Source organism: Carcharodon carcharias, chromosome 3 (genome assembly GCF_017639515.1).
Source record: "Carcharodon carcharias isolate sCarCar2 chromosome 3, sCarCar2.pri, whole genome shotgun sequence".
In the NCBI taxonomy this organism is placed as follows: Eukaryota; Metazoa; Chordata; class Chondrichthyes; order Lamniformes; family Lamnidae; genus Carcharodon; species Carcharodon carcharias.
In genome coordinates, this window is record NC_054469.1 from 197,634,427 (window position 1) to 197,654,637 (window position 20,211).

General features: G+C 41.9%; 1 protein-coding gene across 2 annotated transcripts in view; it reads left to right on the plus strand.

The window, feature by feature from the left end:
• The window catches only part of LOC121276445 (oxysterol-binding protein-related protein 10-like), a 246,346-nt gene that overhangs the window by 87,374 nt on the left and 138,761 nt on the right, over positions 1 to 20,211 (plus strand). For both annotated transcript variants that reach the window (XM_041184858.1, XM_041184857.1), the window contains exon 4: positions 3,275 to 3,466. In XM_041184858.1, coding sequence (XP_041040792.1) covers positions 3,275 to 3,466 — 192 coding nt within the window. The remainder of the gene's footprint in view (positions 1 to 3,274; positions 3,467 to 20,211) is intronic.

Genomic DNA, 20,211 nt, shown 5'->3' on the forward strand with positions numbered 1-20,211 from the left:
CACATACTAATTGGTCTCTTAACATGTCGTTAATCGACGTCCCGAATTCTGTGCTCTGTCAGTTGTTTTAAGGCTGCTACATAGCGAGCGATTGTCTCTCCAGGGGCATGACACCTCAAATTAAATTTAAAACACTGCGTTGTCACCGAGGGTTTCAGCTGAAAGAGGCTTTTCACAAGATTTACCAACTCTTCAAAGCACATGGAATCTGGGGTGTTGGGTGCAGTTAGACTATGAATTAGGGCATATGTTTTATACTCTCACGTTGATAAGAGGATTGCTCACCTCTTCTCCCCTGATATGTCATTGGCCAAAAAGAAGACTGGCGTTCAATATAGTGTGACCAGTCATCGGTGGTCTGATCAAATGGTTTGATATGGCCAAACTGTGGCATACTGGAGGGAGATAACTTCGACCAATGTGAAGAAGGCTGTACTTACAATCATCTTGCAAGGTATGGTTGATTTACTTCTGTTTAATTTCTGCGGCTTCCTTTAGTGTTGTCGACTGGTCGTGTTTTGCGTCGTTACTAGTTATGTTCCTTCTTTCGGGTTGCTTTGCTCAGCGAACGTGGTTGCATGCCTATCTGCTGGTGAGTGAGTTGGTAAAAAATATTCTGCAGATGTAGAGACCGGTATAAGATGAAGCACATGCTGTTTATTAACACAAGTAACAAAGCATTAACATGTGTGCTTCTTCAATCAGACACTATTCTAAACTACTGATTAACATTGTAGCCCACGCTACACAGCAATTGGGTAATGTGTGGTCAATCTGCTCACATTTTCTTAAAAGTGTATTGCACCTCAATTGCACCACAGTTGTTAATTGCTCTTGTGATGAATCTGCTGTTAGAAATGGTGTGCTTCTACCCTTCTCTTCACCCCAACGGGAGAAGAAAATTCTAAATCAGTCATCTTAAATTGTTAAAAACAAAAAAACTGCGGATGCTGGAAATCCAAAACAAAAACAGAATTACCTGGAAAAACTCAGCAGGTCTGGCAGCATCGGCGGAGAAGAAAAGAGTTAAACTTAAATTGTTGTTGTTGTTCAGTTCTTAGTTCCAAAGCAGCTTTGGCAGACGTTAGTTTCTGGTAAGGAAGTGGTTTATGGATCATGAGATCCTAGTGATAGGTGAAATCAAAGAAGGATAGAAAGAAATTAATGGCAATTTCTATTTCTTGTGACTGTCAATTTTAAACACTAATTAGGTTACAAGAAAATGTACCACAATATAAGCAGTGTTTTTGTTACGTCACTCTACAGCATTGAGCGAACAAGAATCTACTCATATGGCTCAATCATGTAACTTCACCAAATGTAAGAAAGAATTTGCATTCTAGAATGCTTTTCATAACCTCAGGATTTCTAAACTGTGTCAAAACCAATTTAGTGTTTTAAATTTAGTCATTGTTCTGATGTTGGAAATGCATCAGTCAATTTTCACTCAGCAAGCTCCTGTAAACAGCAATGTGATAATGATCAGAGTGGTTTTTTTTTCGTCTGTGTTGATTGAGGGGTAAATATTGGTCCCAATATTTGTTGAAAGAGGACATTTTGCATTTCTTGGATGGGGTAAAGGGTTGTAGTATAATGCTTCATTTGAAAGACTGTGCAGTGCTCCCTCAATACTGCCTCTCTGGTGCAGCACCCCCTCCTTTGATACTACCTGTCCAGTGCATAGATTCTCCAGTACCAACATGGTCTCTGGAATGCGGCTTGACCCCATCACCTTCTGACTGAGCAAGGAGAGTGCTATGCTTTAAACCAAACCTGATGCCAAAGCTCAGTACTGCAGCAGGAAGGTCTGCTTTCCTGATAGCAGAATATAAGTCTTGAAATGTCTCCAATAATTTTTCCTTCCAAGGAACAGAATGGACAAGGTGCTGTCCTTAAAAATAAATTATCTTTTAAAGAGCAGAGGCTGAATTTTTCATCAGCCATTCCAAAGTTGTAACTTAACACCTGATAATTGGATTGTTTATCAAAATATTATCACTTATAAGATCCTGAGGGGACTTGATAGTGTAGCTACTGAGAAGTTTCCTCTTGTATGGAAAGACTAAAATTGGGAAAGACAGTTTAAGAATAAGAGACATCCCTTTTAAGACAGGTGAGGAGAATTTTTTTCTCTTAGGTCATTAGTGGAGATTGGGTTACTGAATTTATTCCTGGCTGAGTTAGATGGATTTTTGATAAATAAGGGAGTCTAGGGTGAAGGGCAGTGGAGAGGGAAGTGGAGTTCAGCCATGATCTTATCGAATGGCCTATCCCTGCTCCTAAATCCTATGTTCCTATGCTCTCTCCTAAAGGTCCTATGATAGGCATATCCCCTAATTTGTGGTACCGAGTCCCACAAGGAGCAGGAAGGGTCCCAACTTCTATACCCAATCTGCGCTGAATTTGCTGAACTCGGTATATTACTGAGCCCAACACAGAGCATGAAGGACCCAGACGATATGCTGTGGTCTGTCCTGTGCTGAGCTAGCTGATGTTGCCTGGTGTGTGTCACTGAGTTCCAGAATTGGGGTGAGGAAAGATCACCTGAGTTTCCTGTTTTCTGAACGATAACCAGGGCTCACTAGTACAGTGTATGTATATGTGTATATCATGTTAAGCAGCAACAGGGTCAGGAGTTATAGGATCATAGAAATTTACTGCACAGAAGGAGGCCATTTGGTCAATCGTATCTGTGCTGGCCAATGAAAAGCTACTCCTGCCTAATCTCATTTTCTAGCTCTTGGTCTGTAGCCTTGTCGATTTATGGCATTTCAAGTGGTTTTCTGTGATGCTGTGTCCAGAGTCAACTAGTCTACAATTCAGTGTAGAAACTGAATTATTTGGGAGATTTGACCCTCTGTAATATCCACTTCCTGAATAAGGGTTGAGTATAAAAACTTGTTTGTCCTTATAAGCCACCTCTCTCTCTCCTGGCAATGCAGTTTCTACATGAAATGATTTTGGTTGATTTCAGCGTAGTTGGGCCAGTGTGACATGGGTTTATCCAGAAATTAGACGACAGTGCCGAAAACAGCCTTTTCCAAATTTCATCTAGAGTGTGGAGCAAGTGTTACTCTGTTGCACTTGTCTTGGGAGTTTTTGATGGGACAATATAAGGCTTGCTTTATTCTAAATCTAATCCATGCTGTATCTGCTCCAGCAGTGTTTGGTGGGTATCTACAGTAGTATTTTGATGAAGTTTTTGATTTGATGAAATTAGTTCTGTGCTAAAGAAATTATTTTATGTTTCTAAATTTCTTTTCATTTGTTTTAGACTACTCCTTCGATAAGAGCTAGAAGTTTATCTTTACTTCCTCCTGGGGTATCAAACCCAGCACCTCCTGGTAGCCAGAAACACCTGACACACAGTGGGCCAGGAATTGTCACTATTACCCATCACAAGTCTCCTGCAACTGCCCGACGTGCCAAGAATCAGTGCCCAGGCCGTCTTTTAGATGTTAAAGAGGTAAGTTTGAAAACTAACATAGCATAAAGATGATTAGGATGTTTGAAGTAGTGCATAGATCATTTGGATGGAAGAGCTTTGCATTTTATCTGAGCAGGAGGACATCTGTGCAGGAGTTCATCTGGGTAATGCTCTAGGCCCAATCATCTTCAGCTGCTTCATCAGTGACCTTCCCTCCAATATTAAAGTCAGAAGTGCACAATTATCAGTACCATTCTCAACTCCAGATGCTGAAGCAGCTCATGCCCACATGCAGCAGGACCTTGACAGCACTCAGGCTGGCTTGACAAGTGGCAAGTAACATTTGTCAGATGCCAGTTCCAGACAATGATTACCTCTAACAAAAGAGAATCTAAACTTCTCCGCTTGACATTCCATCGCTGCATCGCCCAGCCTCAACTTGGGGATTACCATTGACCAGAAACTGAACTGGAGCAGCTGTATAAATAACTGTGGCTACAAGAGCAGGGCAGAGACTAGAAATTCTGCATCAAGTAGCTCACCTCTTGACTCATCAAAGCCTGTGCTCCATCTTCAAGGCACAAGTCAAGATTGTTCTGGAATACTGTCCGCTTTCCTGGATGAGTGCAGCTCCAACAATATGAAAGAGGCTTGACATCATCTAGGACAAAGTAGCATGCTTGATCGAACCCATTCACCACCTTAACGTTCACTTCCTCCACCACCAGTATACAGTAGCAGCAGTGTGTACCATCTACAGATTGCACTGCAGTAACTCGCCAGCACTCCTTCAACAGGCACTTTCAAACCCGTGACCTCTACCACCAAGAGGAATACGGGCAGCAGGGTTATAGGAACATCACTACTTGCAAGATCCCTTCCAAGTCGTGCACCATCCTGACTTGGAACTATAATGCCATTCCCTCACTGTCACTGGGTCAAAATCATGGAAATCCATGGGGGGGGTGGGGACGACGACGACGACTGTGAGGTTCTTGAGCAAATTGATATAGGGAGTGAGAAGGTATTGGAGGTGTTGGCAAGCTTAAAAGTGGAGAAATCTCTAGGTCCAGATGATTTGTATCCCAGACTGCTGAGGGAGGACATCGCAGGGGCTCTGACCCAAATTTTTAATTCCTCTCTGGCCACAGGGGAGATGCCAGAGGACTGGAGAACAGCTAATGTGGTTCTGCTATTTAAGCAGGGTTGTAGAGATAAGCCAGGGAACTATAGGCCAGTGAGTCTCACGTCAGTGGTAGGGAAACTATTGGAGAAAATTCTGAAGGAGAGAATCTATCTCTTGGAGAGGGAAGGTTTGATCAGGGATAGTCAGCATGGTTTTGTCAGAGGGAGGTTATGCCTAACAAATTTGATTGAATTTTTTGAGGAGGTGACCAGTTGTGTAGATGAGGATAGTGCAGTTGATGTAGCTTATATGGACTTCAGCAAAGCCTTTCACAAGGTCCCACATGGGAGACTTATAAAGAAGGCAAATGCACATGGGATACAGGATAATTTGATAAGGTGGATTCAAAATTAGCTTAGTTGTAGGAGACAGAGGGTGATGACACAAGGCTGTTTTAGTGACTGGAAGCCAGTGTCCAGTGGTGTACCACAGGGATCTGTGCTGGGTCCCCTATTATTCATCATTTATATAAGTGACATAGGTGACTATGTGGAAGGTAGGATTAGTAAGTTTTTGGATGACACAAAGCTTGGCCAGGTGGTTAACAGTGAGGTTGAGTGTCTTGAGCTACAGGAAGATATAGACAGGATGGTCAAATGGGCAGAGAAGTGGCGGATGGAATTTACCCCTGAACAGTATGAGGTGATACACTTTGGAAGGAGTAATTTGACAAGGAAGTACCTAATGAACGGCTTGACACTAGGAAGTTCTGAGGAACAAAGGGTCCTTGGCGTGTGTGTCCATTGATCTCTGAAGGCGGAGGGCATGTTAGTGGGGTGGTGAAAAAGGCATATGGGACACTTGCCTTTATCAATCAAGGCATAGATCACAAAAGTAGGGAGGTCATGTTGGAGTTGTATAGAACCTTGGTGAGGCCACAGCTGGAGTACTGTTTGCAGTTCTGGTCACCACATTATAGGAAGGATGTGATTGCGTTGGAGGGGGTGCAGAGGAGATCCACCAGGATGTTGCCTGGGATGAAACATTTAAGTTATGAAGAGAGGTTGGATAGACTTGGGTTGTTTTCTTTGGTGCAGAGAAGACTGAGGGGCAACTTGATCTGAGGTGTACAAGATTGAGGGGCATGGACAGGGTGGATAGGGAGCAGCTGTTCACTTAGTTGAAGGGTCAGTGACGAGGGGACACAAGTTCAAGGTGAGGGGCAGGAGGTTTAGGGGGGATGTGAGGGAAAACTTTTTTACCCAGAGGGTGGTGATGGTCTGGAATGCGCTGCCTGGGAGGGCGGTGGAGGCGGATTGCCTCACATCCTTTAAAAAGTACCTGAATGAGCACTTGGCACATCATAACATTCAAGGCTATGGGCCAAGTGCTGCTAAATGGGATTAGGTAGGTAGGTCAGGTGTTTTTCACTGTCGGTGCAGACTTGATGGGCCGAAGGGCCTCTTCTGCACTGTTTGATTCTGTGATTTGGAAAACGTACCATTTGTATATGAAGTCTTAGACCTTGCTTGGTTAAGCAGTTTCAGAATGTACATTGTACTTGCCAGTGTTTGACTCTTGTAGAAGTGAATAGTTAAACCAAATTGTTAAAAATTATAACCTAACCTTTTTCCTGAGTTGAACAAATTCCAACTTGACCAATTGCCCAGGATTGGCAATTGATATCAAACTAGGGAAAGTTTTATGTGATTGGCAGTCATTGTTTGCAGCAAAGAAAGAATGAATTGTTGCATACAATTTGACCAGGTAGTTTAATGAGCTCAATTGAAACTGGTGTGAGCAAATGTTGACATTTGTGAAAGAATCATCTATTTGAACTATATTGTCAGCGAGTATGACAGTACTAAAGTCACTGTGTATTTTGCAGATAGCAGAAATTCTGATCTGAAGGCTGATAAGTTACTACTGATTCAAACTTGTTTTAACACATTAAAAATGTTTTGAATTTTCCAATTTAAATTAAGCAATCCGGATAACAAGTGAGAACTCAGTGCTGAAAAATTTGAGTGATCAAAAATTAAATTCACAGAAAAATGTGAAGTTTGAAAAAAGGGAATAGATTTTAGGGGAATAGATTTTACAGAAATTAAAAGCAAAATACTGTGGAATCTGGCTGGAAATCTAAAATAAAAACAGTGTCAGTAAAACTCACTTATGGCAGAATCTGTAGAGAGAGAAACAGTTAACGCTGAAGAAGAGTTGTATTCAACTTGGTTAACTCTGTTTTTCTCTACACAGATGCTGCCAGACCTAATGAGTTATTTTCCTTTACCCTGAACAGAATACTTTTTTTGTTTGCCCCGATTCATTGACAAGTTCAAAGTAGCCGACTTTAATTAATATTATTGTATAAAATTACTGAGTAATTGAGAGATTAGGATTTGACACCATGTATGAAACCATGCTGTGCCTCATTTCTCATTGACCTCTCCATGTAAACCCAATTTTAAAATGGATAAATCGAAAATGGTTGGTCTTTTAACTTGATTGCTTTGGCTTCTCCTTTGAATTGCATCTGAAAGAGCCTTAAAGCAGAAAGCACACAAGTATTTCCATCCAAATCTGAGAAAAATTTCACATTGATTCAACAATGGTGGCATGACTTGTATTTTGGAACTATATAGTATTTACAGCCACTTGGTCGTACAGTACTTAGTGTTGCTGAAAAAGAGACATGCTGTCGAAGCTTTTTGAATTGCACTCATTAGGACAAGTGCAAGAATGCCAATTTTTGAAGGCACGTCATGAGAAAAGGGTGTTGACTTCTTAGCAAGCTGACTTTGGTTGAGGGGTTGCCATGGAGAATACACCAGGGAACTGTGCCTTGGCCAGTCAGAGTCGACTTGCCAAGCAATCGACACCCTTTTCTCATGCAATATAAATTGTTGCTCCCTTTTGAAATTTGGCATTCCTGCACTCGTCCTGATGAGTGCAAGACACACAGCTTCATCAGCATGTGTTTTTTTTTAAACAATATATAGTATTTTAAGGTAATTAGGTTTGATTACGCTCTGATCATTTGGGCGTGAAAGTTGCATCACTAAATATACTGATTTTGACTGTTCACCAATGGAATGCTTCAAACGGTCCTCTATTTTTGAAATGGCTTGTGAATCTGAAATAGTATAACTTACTCTTTGCTAGAAAAGAGGATTTATTATGCTGCATGCCCTTGCTAATCTGTCTGTGAACACTTGCAATTTCAATAACTTGAATATGTATTTCTGATAATAATGAGCCTTTAAGTTTACCCTCATCATATGAAATCTCTCTTTTGCAATGGATATGTTCGGAACACAAATATTTAAACGCAATTGCAGGTGGTCAAGGACAAATAACATTTTGGATTTATACATTGGCTCTTGACCAATCTTTTTTTATTCATTCATGGGATGTGAGCATTGCTGGCTAGGCCAGCATTTATTGCCCATCCCTAATTGCCCTTTAAGAAGATGGTGGTGAGCTGTTTTCTTGAACCGCTGCAGTCCTTGTGGTATAGGTACACCCACAGTGCTGTTAAGGAGGATGTTCCAGGATTCTGACCCAGCAACAGTGAAGGAATGGCATATACTCCCAAGTCATGATGGTGTGTGGCTTGGAGGAGAACTTCCAGTTGGTGGTGTTCCCATGCATTTGCTGCCCTTTTCCTTCTAGATGGTAGCAATCATGAGTTTAGAAGGTGCTGTTTAAGGCGGCTTGGTGAGTTCCTGCAGTGCATTTTGTAGATGGTATACTCTGCTGCCACTGTGTGTCAGTGGTGGAGGGAGTGAATGTTTGTGGATGGGGTCCCAATCAAGTGGGCTGCTTTGTCCTGGATAGTGCTAAGCTTCTTGAGTGTTGTTGGAGCTGCACTTTTATCCAGGCAAGTGGAGAGTATTCCATCACACTCCTGACTTGTGCCTTGTAGATGATGGACAGGCTTTGGGGAGTAAGGAGATGAGCTATTTGCCACAGGATTCCGAGCCTCTGACTTGCCCTTGTAGCCACAGTATTTATATGGCTAGTCCAGTTCAGGTTCTAGTCAATGGTAACCCCCGGGAGTTTCATAGATGGTTAGATTCTCTCTTGATAGAGGTAGTCATTGCCTAACAGTTGTGTGGTATGAATGTTACTTGCCGCTTTCAGTCCAAGCCTGGATATTGCCCAGATTTTGCTGCATTTGGACAATGGACTTTATTATCTGATGTGTTGCGAATTGTGCTGTACATTGTGCCATCATCAGTAAACATCCCTACTTCTGACCTTTTATGATGGGATGGAAGGAAGATCATATGATGGAATTGGAAGGAAGGTAATATGATGGAATAAAAGGAAGGTCATTGATGAAGCAGCTGAAGATGTGGACCGAGGACACTACCCTGAGGAACTCCTGCAGTGATGCCCTGGAGCTGAGATTGACCTTCAACAACCACAACCATCTTTCCTTGTGCTAGGTATGACTCCAACCAGCAAATTGTTTTCCCCTCTGATTCCCATTGACTTCAGTTTTGCTTGGGCTCTTTGATGGCAAGCTTGGTCAAATGCTGTCTTGATGTCAAGGACAGTCACTCTCACCTCAGCTCTGGAGTTCAGCTCTTTTGTACATGTTTGAACCAAGGCTGTAATGAGGCCAGGAGCCTATTTCTAAGCAAGTGCTGCTTGATAGCACTGTTGATGACCCCTTCCATCACTTTACTAATGATCAAGAGTAGACTGATGTGTCCGTAATTAGCCGGCTTTGATTTGTCCTGCTTTTTGTGTACAGGACAATTTTCCAAATTGCTGGGTAGATGCCAGTGTTGCAACTGTACTGGAGCAACTTAACTAAGGGTGCAGCAAGTTCTGAAGCACAAGTCATCAGTACTATTGCCGGAATATTTTCCGGACCCATAGCCTTTGCAGTATCCAGTGCAGTCTGCTGTTTCTTGACGTCACATGGAGCAAATCAAATTGGCTGAAGGTTTGCACCTGTGATGCTGGGGACCTCAGGCGGAGGGTGGGATGGATCATCCACTCAGCACTCCTGGCTGAAGATTGTTATAACTGCTTCAGCCTTGTGCATTGATGTGTGGGGCTCCACCATCATTGAGGATGGGGATATTTGTGGAGCTGCATCCTCCAGTGAGGTGTTTAATGTTGGTCAATTATTCATAACTGGATGTGGCAGTACTGATGAACTTGGATCTGATAGTTGGTTATGGAGCGCTTAGCTCTGACTATTGCATGCTACTTATGATGTTTGGCACGCAAGTAGTCCTGAGTTGTCGCTTCACCAGGTTGACACCTCCATTTTTAGGTATGCCTGGTGCTGCTCTTGTCATGCCCTCCTGCACTCTTCATTGAAACAGGTTTGACCCCCTGGCTTGATGGTGATGGCAATGATAGAGTAGAGGATATGTCGGGCCATGAGTTTACAGATTTTGGTTGAGTACAATCCTGCTGCTGCTGATGGTCCACTGTGCCCTATGGATGCCCAGTCTTGAGTTGCTTGACCTGTTCGCAATCTATTCCATTTAGCACAGTAGTGGTGCCACACAATACGGTGGAGGGTATCCTCAATGTGAAGGCAGGACTTTGTCTCCACAAGGACCATGCGGTGGTCACTCCTACCAATGTTATCATGAACAGATGCATCCGCGACAGGCAGATTGGCAAGGATGAGGACAAGTATTTTTTTTTCTTTTAGTTCCCTCACCACCTGCCGCAGAACCAGCTTAGCAGCTGTGTCCTTTAGGGCTTAGTCAGTAGTGGTGCTATCTCTTGGTGGTGAACACTGAAGTACCCCACTGTCATGATCCCCAGCTGAGATTACCCTTGGACAAGCCCGATCTCAGGGTGGAACACAGCCTTGTTTGTTTAAATATGTGAAGAGTAGCTACTGAACAGAGTCGCAGGAGTCAGCTGATGAACTTTATCCAACTCTGACCTCATGTGACAGATGCCACCTCAACCAGATGCTGTGGATCCCTCCTCAACTCCCCCCAGATGCTTGTGAGCCAAACAGCCTCAATAAATTCCATCCTTCACACGAGGGTTCCCAATCTCCAATCTTCAAGACCTGGCATTGGAATCTTCTTCCAAACCAATGTTTCCTCTCTGATGCCTTCTGCATGGTTTGCCTCCAGGGTTTTGAACACTCCTTCTGATGTTCCTCTCCTCTGGTCACCACGTGCATTCAAGCTGTTTTCCATGCACACACTCTCACTGTCTCAGCTGTCAACAGTACACCACAGCTTCATATGCCCATAAGAGTTACAGACCTTCACTTGTCTCTTTGGACCTTCTTGCTTCTTGACAGCTGTTTTCACTTTAAAGCTGAAGCTTGGAGCCTTTCTCTCTGCCCCTCACTCTTAACTTCATTTAACAGGATCCTTTCCCAGGTTTCTGTCCTCCTTTTGACTTCAAGGTCTTTGGACTTTCCCCTCTTCCACTGTCCTGGATTTTTGGGGTTTTTCTTCGCTTGGAACCTTATTCTTCTTTTGAGAAATCTGCAGTTCCCTCTCCCAGTGTCCAACCTCTCTGTGGTCCTGGCTTCAACTGAATTTAAAACTGCTGTTTCTTTAGTTCTGTGTGTATGTCTGTGGGAGGAACCTGCCTATCTGGCCCCCCTTGCTAGGTAACAGCACTATTCTTTCAACTCTTGTGTGTTTACTTTTACTTAGGGGTTGTAAACTTCTCAAAAGAAATGCAAGCAACTTTTTAAAGTGAAACTAAAATTCCTTTTGACTTCTCTTAACACACAGGTACAGAAATACAAATCAAACTTAAACTTTAAAGCTAAAACTCACTCCTAACACCCACAAATACAAATATAACATACTTAAACCATCTCTATTTCCTAACACCCACCCAGAGTACATTCTGTACCCTTGCTACTCTCTGTGAACCAGATGGGTTTTTATGACAATCGACAATGGTTTCATAGTCATAATTAGACTTCTAATTCCAGAGTTTTATTGAATTCAAATTCCACCTTCTGTAATGATGCGATTTGAACCCGGGTCCCTAGAGCATTACCCTGTGTCTCTGGATTACTGGTCCAGTGACAACAGCTTTGCACCACCGCCTCCCCATAGCGGCTGCTTTGCTGACATAATAACAGCGCTGAAACCTCAAAAGTGCTTAATTGTCTGTAAAATGCTTTGAAATAATCAGTGGTTGTGAAAGGCGTTATATAAGTGCAACTCTTGTCTTTTTTGTTTCTTTAAAACTCTGTCACTAACACGAGGAGTGATAAGTTTTCTTGCAACTTGGTCAGGCAATATAACCTTTAGGGCATTATTATTTGGAGCCAAGTAGAAAGAATTGGAGCTTGAAATGATGAGTTTACTGCTCAAGGTTTCATCACTGAGGCCAAACGACTATTTTGCATGGTTGGTTTTGTACCATTTCCCAAGTATTTCTCCTTTCATAAGGCATCCTTTGAAATTAAGATTTGAGTTATCGGTCAATTGTTCCTATTTACATGTATTAATCTTGGTAATCAATTGCCAGATCCAGATATCTTCTGTAAGGGAAGAGAAAATGTGGTAATGTGGTAACTTTGACTTTGTACAGCCAGTAGTGAGCTTTGCCCGTCAGCATTGTAAACTAGAATTTTGGGTATACACTGCTTATATTTTTAAAGAGTGCCAAATCCCATTTTTGGTGCCAGTGGGTAAATCTCCCTTCAGCAAGGCAGACTTTTAAAATTTACCCTGATGTCCTTATGCTGGCTCAATATTGTGTGCCCCCGGCACCCATCGAAGTGTGACGTCACTGAGGCGTTCTTTATGATTCAATGGCTAAAATTACATTTGTTGTAATGCTTAACCATTCAGACCAGTTTCAGTGTGCTGGGTCAATCAATCTCAGCAGTGGTAGTGGAGAGACACAATATTTCCTCAATGTTTCTGGCCTCCAAAGACTGCTACTAGAAATCTGTGTATAAATGTCAGTTGAGAACAAGATCAAGCTCTGCTCTGAAAGCCACAACAGTTACATAATCTGTTGAAACTTTGTTTTGCATCTATCTGACATGCGACTAGTTAGGCAGTGCTCTGGAGGGCCACTGCTTGTGAGACTATTGTCCAGCTTTGTGGTGACAATAGACCAGTTTCTTAACTGCAAGAACTACTAGTACTCATGTCACAGATTTTTTAAATTGAGTGATCTAATTAAATGCACAAGAATCTAATCCAAATTGGCAGAGAATGATAAATGAACACAGCTGAAAATAACTACATGATAAATAGGCAAGCTCTATAAATTAAAACATCATCATTCATTTTAATCACAAGCAGTATTAGGAACCTTATGGTTATTGTCCTAATTCTGTGCTGTGTGAGATAACATAAAGCGTCATCAAATTTGCAGCACTACATATAAACTGTAAAGGACAAGAATAATTGGATTAAAATGGAATGGTGAACAAACTGCCAACTAAGTGAGTTTAAATAGATCAGAAGTAGGTGCAACAGAAAGTGCATGTATGAAACTTGCATATGTGAATAAAATAACCACCACATAATGTTCTTTTCAATCCAGGTGGAAGTGTCCAAAATCCTAAAGCCTGTCATTACTTGTCTATGATACATCCTAAGGAAGTGAAGACAATCAATTTCTGAATTAAAACAATGATGACAAACCTGCAGAAAGAAGAAATGCTCAGTTTACCAGCATTTCCTATAAAACTGAACTAAAAAGTTCTACCTCTATACCAAATTGCAAATATTTGTGGATGCAAACATCTATGGAGCATAAATTCATCTAGCAAAAGGTGGTTGTGTACAAAAGTAAATTTCATACAGTACTTCCTGTACTATTTGGGCCTAGGTAATTGTGAACAAAAAGTTGCAAATTATCTCCCAATGTAAAAAGTTGCTAACCCTAATTAAGACAGTTATTTTTATTTCCATAATAACTAGTGGCACGTTCAGTATTCTTTTTAAAAGTTTCTGCTGTAATGTATTTGTGTATTCTGTTAGTGTGATCTGGCATGAGAGCGTACGTGGTGTGCAATGACATTATAAAAATCATGGGAGGTGGTCATACTTGATGGGCGTCTTCTCGATTACTACTAGATATAACACAGTTTGCAACAGGGATGGGATCAAGGCCGGTTAAATATAAACAGTTAATGGGTAGCAGAGACTGCAGTGAAGGAGACTAGCTCCTGGTAAGCTCCCCACTCAGACGAGATTTCGGCCAGATTCTGCAGAGTATTGCTGTTCCTGCCATCATAAGGTCATGTTCCCACAAAGCGGTTCAGTGTGGCCTAGGTCATGTCACTACTTTCTTTGAACTGACATTCAAGAAGAAGACTACAACCCCAGGAAGGAGAGGGAAAACTCTGATTTTCACTGTGTCAGGTAGTGTCTGGAATGTCTCCTTTAGCTGAATGGGCTTCTGCAGGGTCCTGATTAAAATATCTCATCTGATTAAGAGGACTTTGTCAACCACTGACTGGACTGCTTTCAGGTCAGTTTGTACTAGTTAAACTGATACATTGAGATATTTTATAGTGAGCACTCAATGAATCTCATCTACCTTGCACTTAACTGTATTTGTGCATGAGAATCTGTATCACTGTTATGGGAATGACAGTGAAGTGTTTGTCACCTTTTGAATTTGGAAAGCAGACAATATTGCTGTGCCCGTGGGATACATCAGAATGCTCAGAACACATGAGAGGGCTTGAACCATTCAGTTTGCATATTGAAAGAATGGATGTGTTTCAGAACTATTGGCTTATGGAATTTGAAAGTAAAGAGGTTAAAACTCAATAAGGCAGTTCTTAGAGTGCAAGAAAGTAATTTTGCTCATGACATTGGCTCAGAAGTGTACAGCATACGGACACACCTTGCTTCTAATAAGACATGAGATATGCCATTCAAAACAATCATCACCAAGTTGGAGGTAAATTTCAACACTCTGCCACTAGAGAGAGTTGAGAAATGCACATTTGGAACTTGAAGTCAGAATTTTAAAAAAAATTCATTCATGAGATGTGAGCTTCCCTGGCTGGGCCAGAATTTATTGCCCATCCCTAGTTGCCCCCGAGAAGTTGGTGGTGAGCTGCCATCTTGAACCGCTGTAGTCCATGTGGTGTAGCTACACCCACAGTGCTGTTAGGAAGGGAGTTCCAGGATTTTGACCCAGTGACGGTGAAAGAATGGCAATATAATTTCCAAGTCAGGATGGTGAGTAATTTGGAGGGGAATTTCTGGGTGATGGTGTTCCCATCTTTCTGCTGCCCTTGTCCTTCTAGATGGTAGTGGTTGTGGTTTGGAAGGTGCTGTCTCAGGAGCCTTGGTGAATCCCTGCAGTGCATCTTGTAGATGGATACACACTGCTGCTATTATGTGTCGGCGGTGGAGGGAGTGAATGTTTGTGGATATGGTGCCAATCAAGCTTTTCAAATGTAGTGAAAAGGTTGGTGAGTACATCGTGGCACTGAAATTTGATCATTGTATTGTAACTTAGGCACATTCTTAGACCTTGCAGTATGTGACGGATTTGTTTTTGGTTTGTTAGACAAAATCCAATCAATGTTACTGAACACAAATTTAAGTTACCATGTAAGATTGATTTTTCCATTGAGTTGGCATCAAAGTATGCTCTGGAATTTCATTCTACACACGTGACTAGTACAACTTCTGTCTACAGGTTAGGTGGAAGCCTTCTGACTAAAGTGGAGAGACCTAGTCAAAAGAATGCTGGTGAAAGTGACCTGTTATTGCTTTAAAGTGACCATATAGCACAGCCATTTCAGTGCAGAAAGGCCATATTGTAGTTGCTTACTGAGCGAAGGCCAAAGCAGGAAAGAGAAATACAAGAACATACGAATTTGGAGCAAGTTGAGGCCATTCAGCCTGCTTCATCACTCAGTAAATCATGGCTGATCTGATGGTGGCCTCAACTCCACCTACTTGTCTTCTGTCTTCTTCTCCCCCCACCCCCCCCAACCCACTAACCCCACCAGATAACCTTTACTCCCTTGTTGATCTAAAACCTCTTACTCCGCCTTGAATATATTCAATGATGCAGCCTCTATTACTCTCTGGGGAAGAGAGTTCAACACATGGAAAAATAAAATTCTCCTCATCTCAGTCTTAAATGGGTGGCCCTTAATTTTTAAACTGTTCCCTTGTTGTAGACTCCTCACAGAGGGAAACATCCTCTCAGTATCCACCCTGTCAAGTCCCCATAGGATCTTTACATGTTTCAATAAGATCACCTCTCAATCTTCTAATATTTAAAGGGTATAGACCCAAGCTGCTCAACCTTTTGTCATAGGATAACCCCTTCATTCCAGGACTCAGTTGAGTCAACTAAACTAATCTCTGAAATGAACTGAATGGAATTATTCCCTGAACTGCTTCTAATGCAATTTTTTTCCTTAAGTAAGTAGACCAAAACTATACATAGTACTCCAAATGTGGCCTCACCAAGGCCCTTTACAGCTGTAGCAACACTTCCCTATTTTTATACTCCATCCCCCTTGGAATAAATGCCAACATTCCATTTGCCTTCCTAATCACTTGTTGTACCTGTATACAAACTTTTTGTGATTTTTGTACCAGGGCACCAAGATCCCTTTGTACTGCAGAATTCTGCCGATTCTCTCCATTTAAATAATACGCTTTTAAAAAATTTTCCTGCTAAAGTGGACAAGTTTACATTTTCCCACATTATATTCCATCTACCAAGTTTTTGCTCACTCACGTAACCTATCTAAATCCCTTTATCGACTCCTTATGTCTCCTTCACATCTTACTTTCTTTCCTATCCTTTTGGAAAACAATGATGTCACAAGGATCCAGTTCACAAACTTGAAGTGAACCCAGAGTGCCTAAGTGAAGAGGAGCTAGGGCGTGTGGAGCATTTATGCCACTAAATTTCACTCAAGTGACAGAGATTTTTATGCAAAGGCGTTGGTAAATCAGTAGTATATCAGCATGCGCATTTATATGGCTGCAGATTGCTCCATTGAGCAGAGGCATGTACAAGAGCACAGTTGAGTTGAAAATCTACTCTGGTGAGGTGTTGGATATGTGTGGACAAATGGAGTGCAATGCCCAACATAAGGGCAAGTTCCTCATGTTGCCATTGGTTTATTGTCATATCTTCTACAACAATGTTAATGGGCAAAGACTGACTTTGCAAGTTGAAGTTAGACTGGAAGCATATTTTCCAAGTTGAGATGGCCAAGGAGCTTGATCAGCTATTGAATAGATACAAAAAACGTTTTCAAGTACAACTATGAAGGCATAATTGATATGGGAGTGGACATCGGAATCTGACCTGATTCAAAATCAGTTTATTGAAAGGCTAGGCATGTTCTTTAGCCCCTCTTCAACCTTGGTTTTGAGAGAATAAAAGAAGCTAGGGAGAAATGGTTTGCTGCTGAAAACTGATCAGGGATGGGGCAACCCTAGTTGTAGTCGTGCCCAAATCAGACAAAATCATAATACTGTTCAGGAACTATAAAATCACAGCCAACCAGGCAGTGGTCGATCAGTATCCATTACTGATCTCCCAAGATTTGGACGCAGAGCTAGCGGGATCCAAGCTATTCACAAAGTTGGATTTGTCTTATGCTTATGCACAGCTCACTGTGGATTGGGAGAATCATGATGAACACACAAAGGGTTACACTCCTACATGAAGCTGCTCTATGGTGTGAAGTCTTCTCCAAAAATCTCCCAAGCTACAATGAATAAGATTTTGCAAGGAGTGCTACATTGCTTGTCAATCAGGATGATATGTTGAGCATGACCACAACAGAGGAAGAGAATCTTCAATTGTTGGATGAAGTGTTGAAAGAAAACTCAAATGATCACAATGTGATGTTGAAAAGGGCCAAGTGTTCCTTCTTTGGTATGAGGTAGTGTACCTTGGCCTGAACAATGAAAAAGGGCTGTAGCCAGTGAAAAAGAAGATAGAGGCTGTAAGCCATGCCCAAAAGCCAAAAGTTGTGTCTAAGATTAGATCTTTTCTAGGTATGGTCTAATAGTACTTGTGATTTCTGCTTGAGCTTCTAACAGTGCTAGCTTCACTGCATGAGTTGTTGAAGAAAAGTGTGAAGTGGAAATTGTCCAAAAAACAAGATGCTTATGATGCATGTAAGAGGAGCTTGACCAGTGATGGACTAGTCATTCATTATGACACTAGTCTCAGATCACTACATGATGCTTCAAACTACAAAGTAACAGTTCATAAGCCCCTAGTAGTCATTCCAGGACTAAAGTCTGCTATCATTAGAAATTGGAGCAGGAGTCTGCCATTCAATAAGATCACGGCTGATATGATTGTGGCCTCAGTTCCACTTTCTTCCTTGCCCCTTGTCAGCCAAATTAATCTATTCAATAATCCAGCCTCTACTGCTCTGCTCTCTGGGGAAGAAAATTCAAAAGTCTAACAATCCTCAGAGGGAAAAAAATCCTTCTCATCTCCGTCTTAAATGGGAGACCCAGTATTTTGAAACTCTGTCTGGAGTTCGCATTCCCCCCCGCCCTCTGAGCCATAAGAGGAAACATCCTCGCAGCATCTACCCTATGAAACCCACCTTTCATTGTTCTAAATCTTAATGAGTACAGACCCAACCTGCTTAACCTTTCCATATAAACCAACTCCTTCATCCCAGACACCAGCCTTATGAACCTTCTCTGAACCACTTCCAATGCAACTATATCCCTCCTTGAGTAAAGATAGCAAAACTGTACATAGTACTCCAGATGTTGAGTATTGCTGAAAACAGAGGCATGCTATCAAAGATTTTTGCCTAACACATACCAGGGCAGCTGATGAAAAATTGCCAACAGTAAGGGGAACAACAATTTGTACTGCATGAGAAGAGTGCACTGATTGATGGCAAGCGAACTCTGGTGGAGGCATTGCCACGGAACAGTCAATTGCCTAGTTTTGATCAAATTCAAACTGGGCGGGTCTGGTCAAGGCATTGCCCTGGGCAATGAACCAGGGAATGACTGTTCCTCAAACTTTTGTTCAGTTGCAACATGTGGACATGTTCTTTCTGTCTGCAAAGGACAGGGTCCTATGTATGATTATATGTGGCTTGATTGTTTAGCAAGTGTTGTCCATTGGTGGAATCATATCTATTGTTGGACACTCTGTTTTTAGTTTTGCAAGCACAGGATCATTTGGTATTGGCAGTACTTTGCCTGTTCCGAACAGCTGAAGGGGCGTATTGTTTGATACGATTTGCCAGTTATTGGGATGTATGACTTATCTACCTGGCATTTTGGCTTAATGGCAGTATCCTTTTAGTTGGGAATACCACTCGTGTTGCTACTGCATAGTAACAGTGTGCAACAGCTAGCTTCTCCTGTTGCTCAAACTTTTGAGATACCTTACCTTACCCTTCCAGGGTAATCTGAGGATCCTGCGGGATAAAGGTTATCCAGATCAAACCATTTCTCTCTGTATATCATGCAAGCTCATGAATGGGCCTAGGCTGCCACTTTCAGTCCTGAAAGGTGCTCAGTCCTGGTTGTGCTAAGAATTACACTCAAAACCAATTTAAGATTGTCAGTGGGCTCGCACCGTGGCTCAATTATGCATGCTAGAAGCCACATAAATTCACACACAAGGCCCTGTCCTTTGGAGACGAAGGAACATGTCCACACATTGAAAAAGGTGCAACTCTACAAAAGCTTGGGGAACAGTCATTCCCTGGTTCATTCCCTAGGGCAGTTCCTTGACCAACTGGAGTTGACCCGCCTGGTTTGAATATGAGCAAAGCTGGGCAGTTAACTGTTCCATGCTGCATTCTCCATGGCAGCACCTCCATCAATCAGAGTCCACTTACCAACCGATCTGCACTCTCTTCTCATGCAGTATAATTTGTTGTTCCCCTTTACTGTTGGTAATTTCTTGCACGCTGTCTAGATGAATGCAAGATGAAAAGTTTTGATAACTTTTTTTTCTGCAATACTTGAGCTCTGTATTAATAAACAACTGTTTCTGCTCCAGATGTGGTCCCACTAAGGCCCTGTATAGCTGTAGCAACACTATTGCAAGGGGAATGGAGTATAAAAGTAAAAGCCAACCGACTCTCCATTTACCTTCCCAATTACTTGCTGCACTTGTGCTCTAACTTTGTGATTCATACACCAGGGCACCCAGATCCCTACATATCACATATTTCTGCAGTGTCTCTCCATTTACATAATATTCTGCTCTTCTGTTCTTCCTGACAAAATGGGCAAGCCCATATTTTCCCACTTTATACTCCATCTGCCAAACTTTTGCCCACTCACTTAACCTATCTATATCCCTTGGTACCTCCCTACTTCCTTTCCTATCTGTCTATGCATCAAGTAAATTTAGCTACCATACACTTGGTCGCTTTGTACAAGTAATTCATTAGGCCCCTGTGGAACTCCATTAGTTACAGTTTGCCAGCCTGAAAGCGACCCATTTATCTTGACACTCTGTTTTCCAGTTAGTTAGCTAATCCTCTATCCATGCTAATATCATCCCCCAAGACACTTATTTTGTGTAGTAACATTTTTTATGAGGCACCTTTTTGAAATCCAAATACGCTACATCTACTGGTTCCCCATTATCCACCCTGCTTGTTACTTCCTCAAAGAACTCTATTATGTATGCCTGATGTCATAGTTCATATGTTGTAGAGGTATAGCTTTTTAGT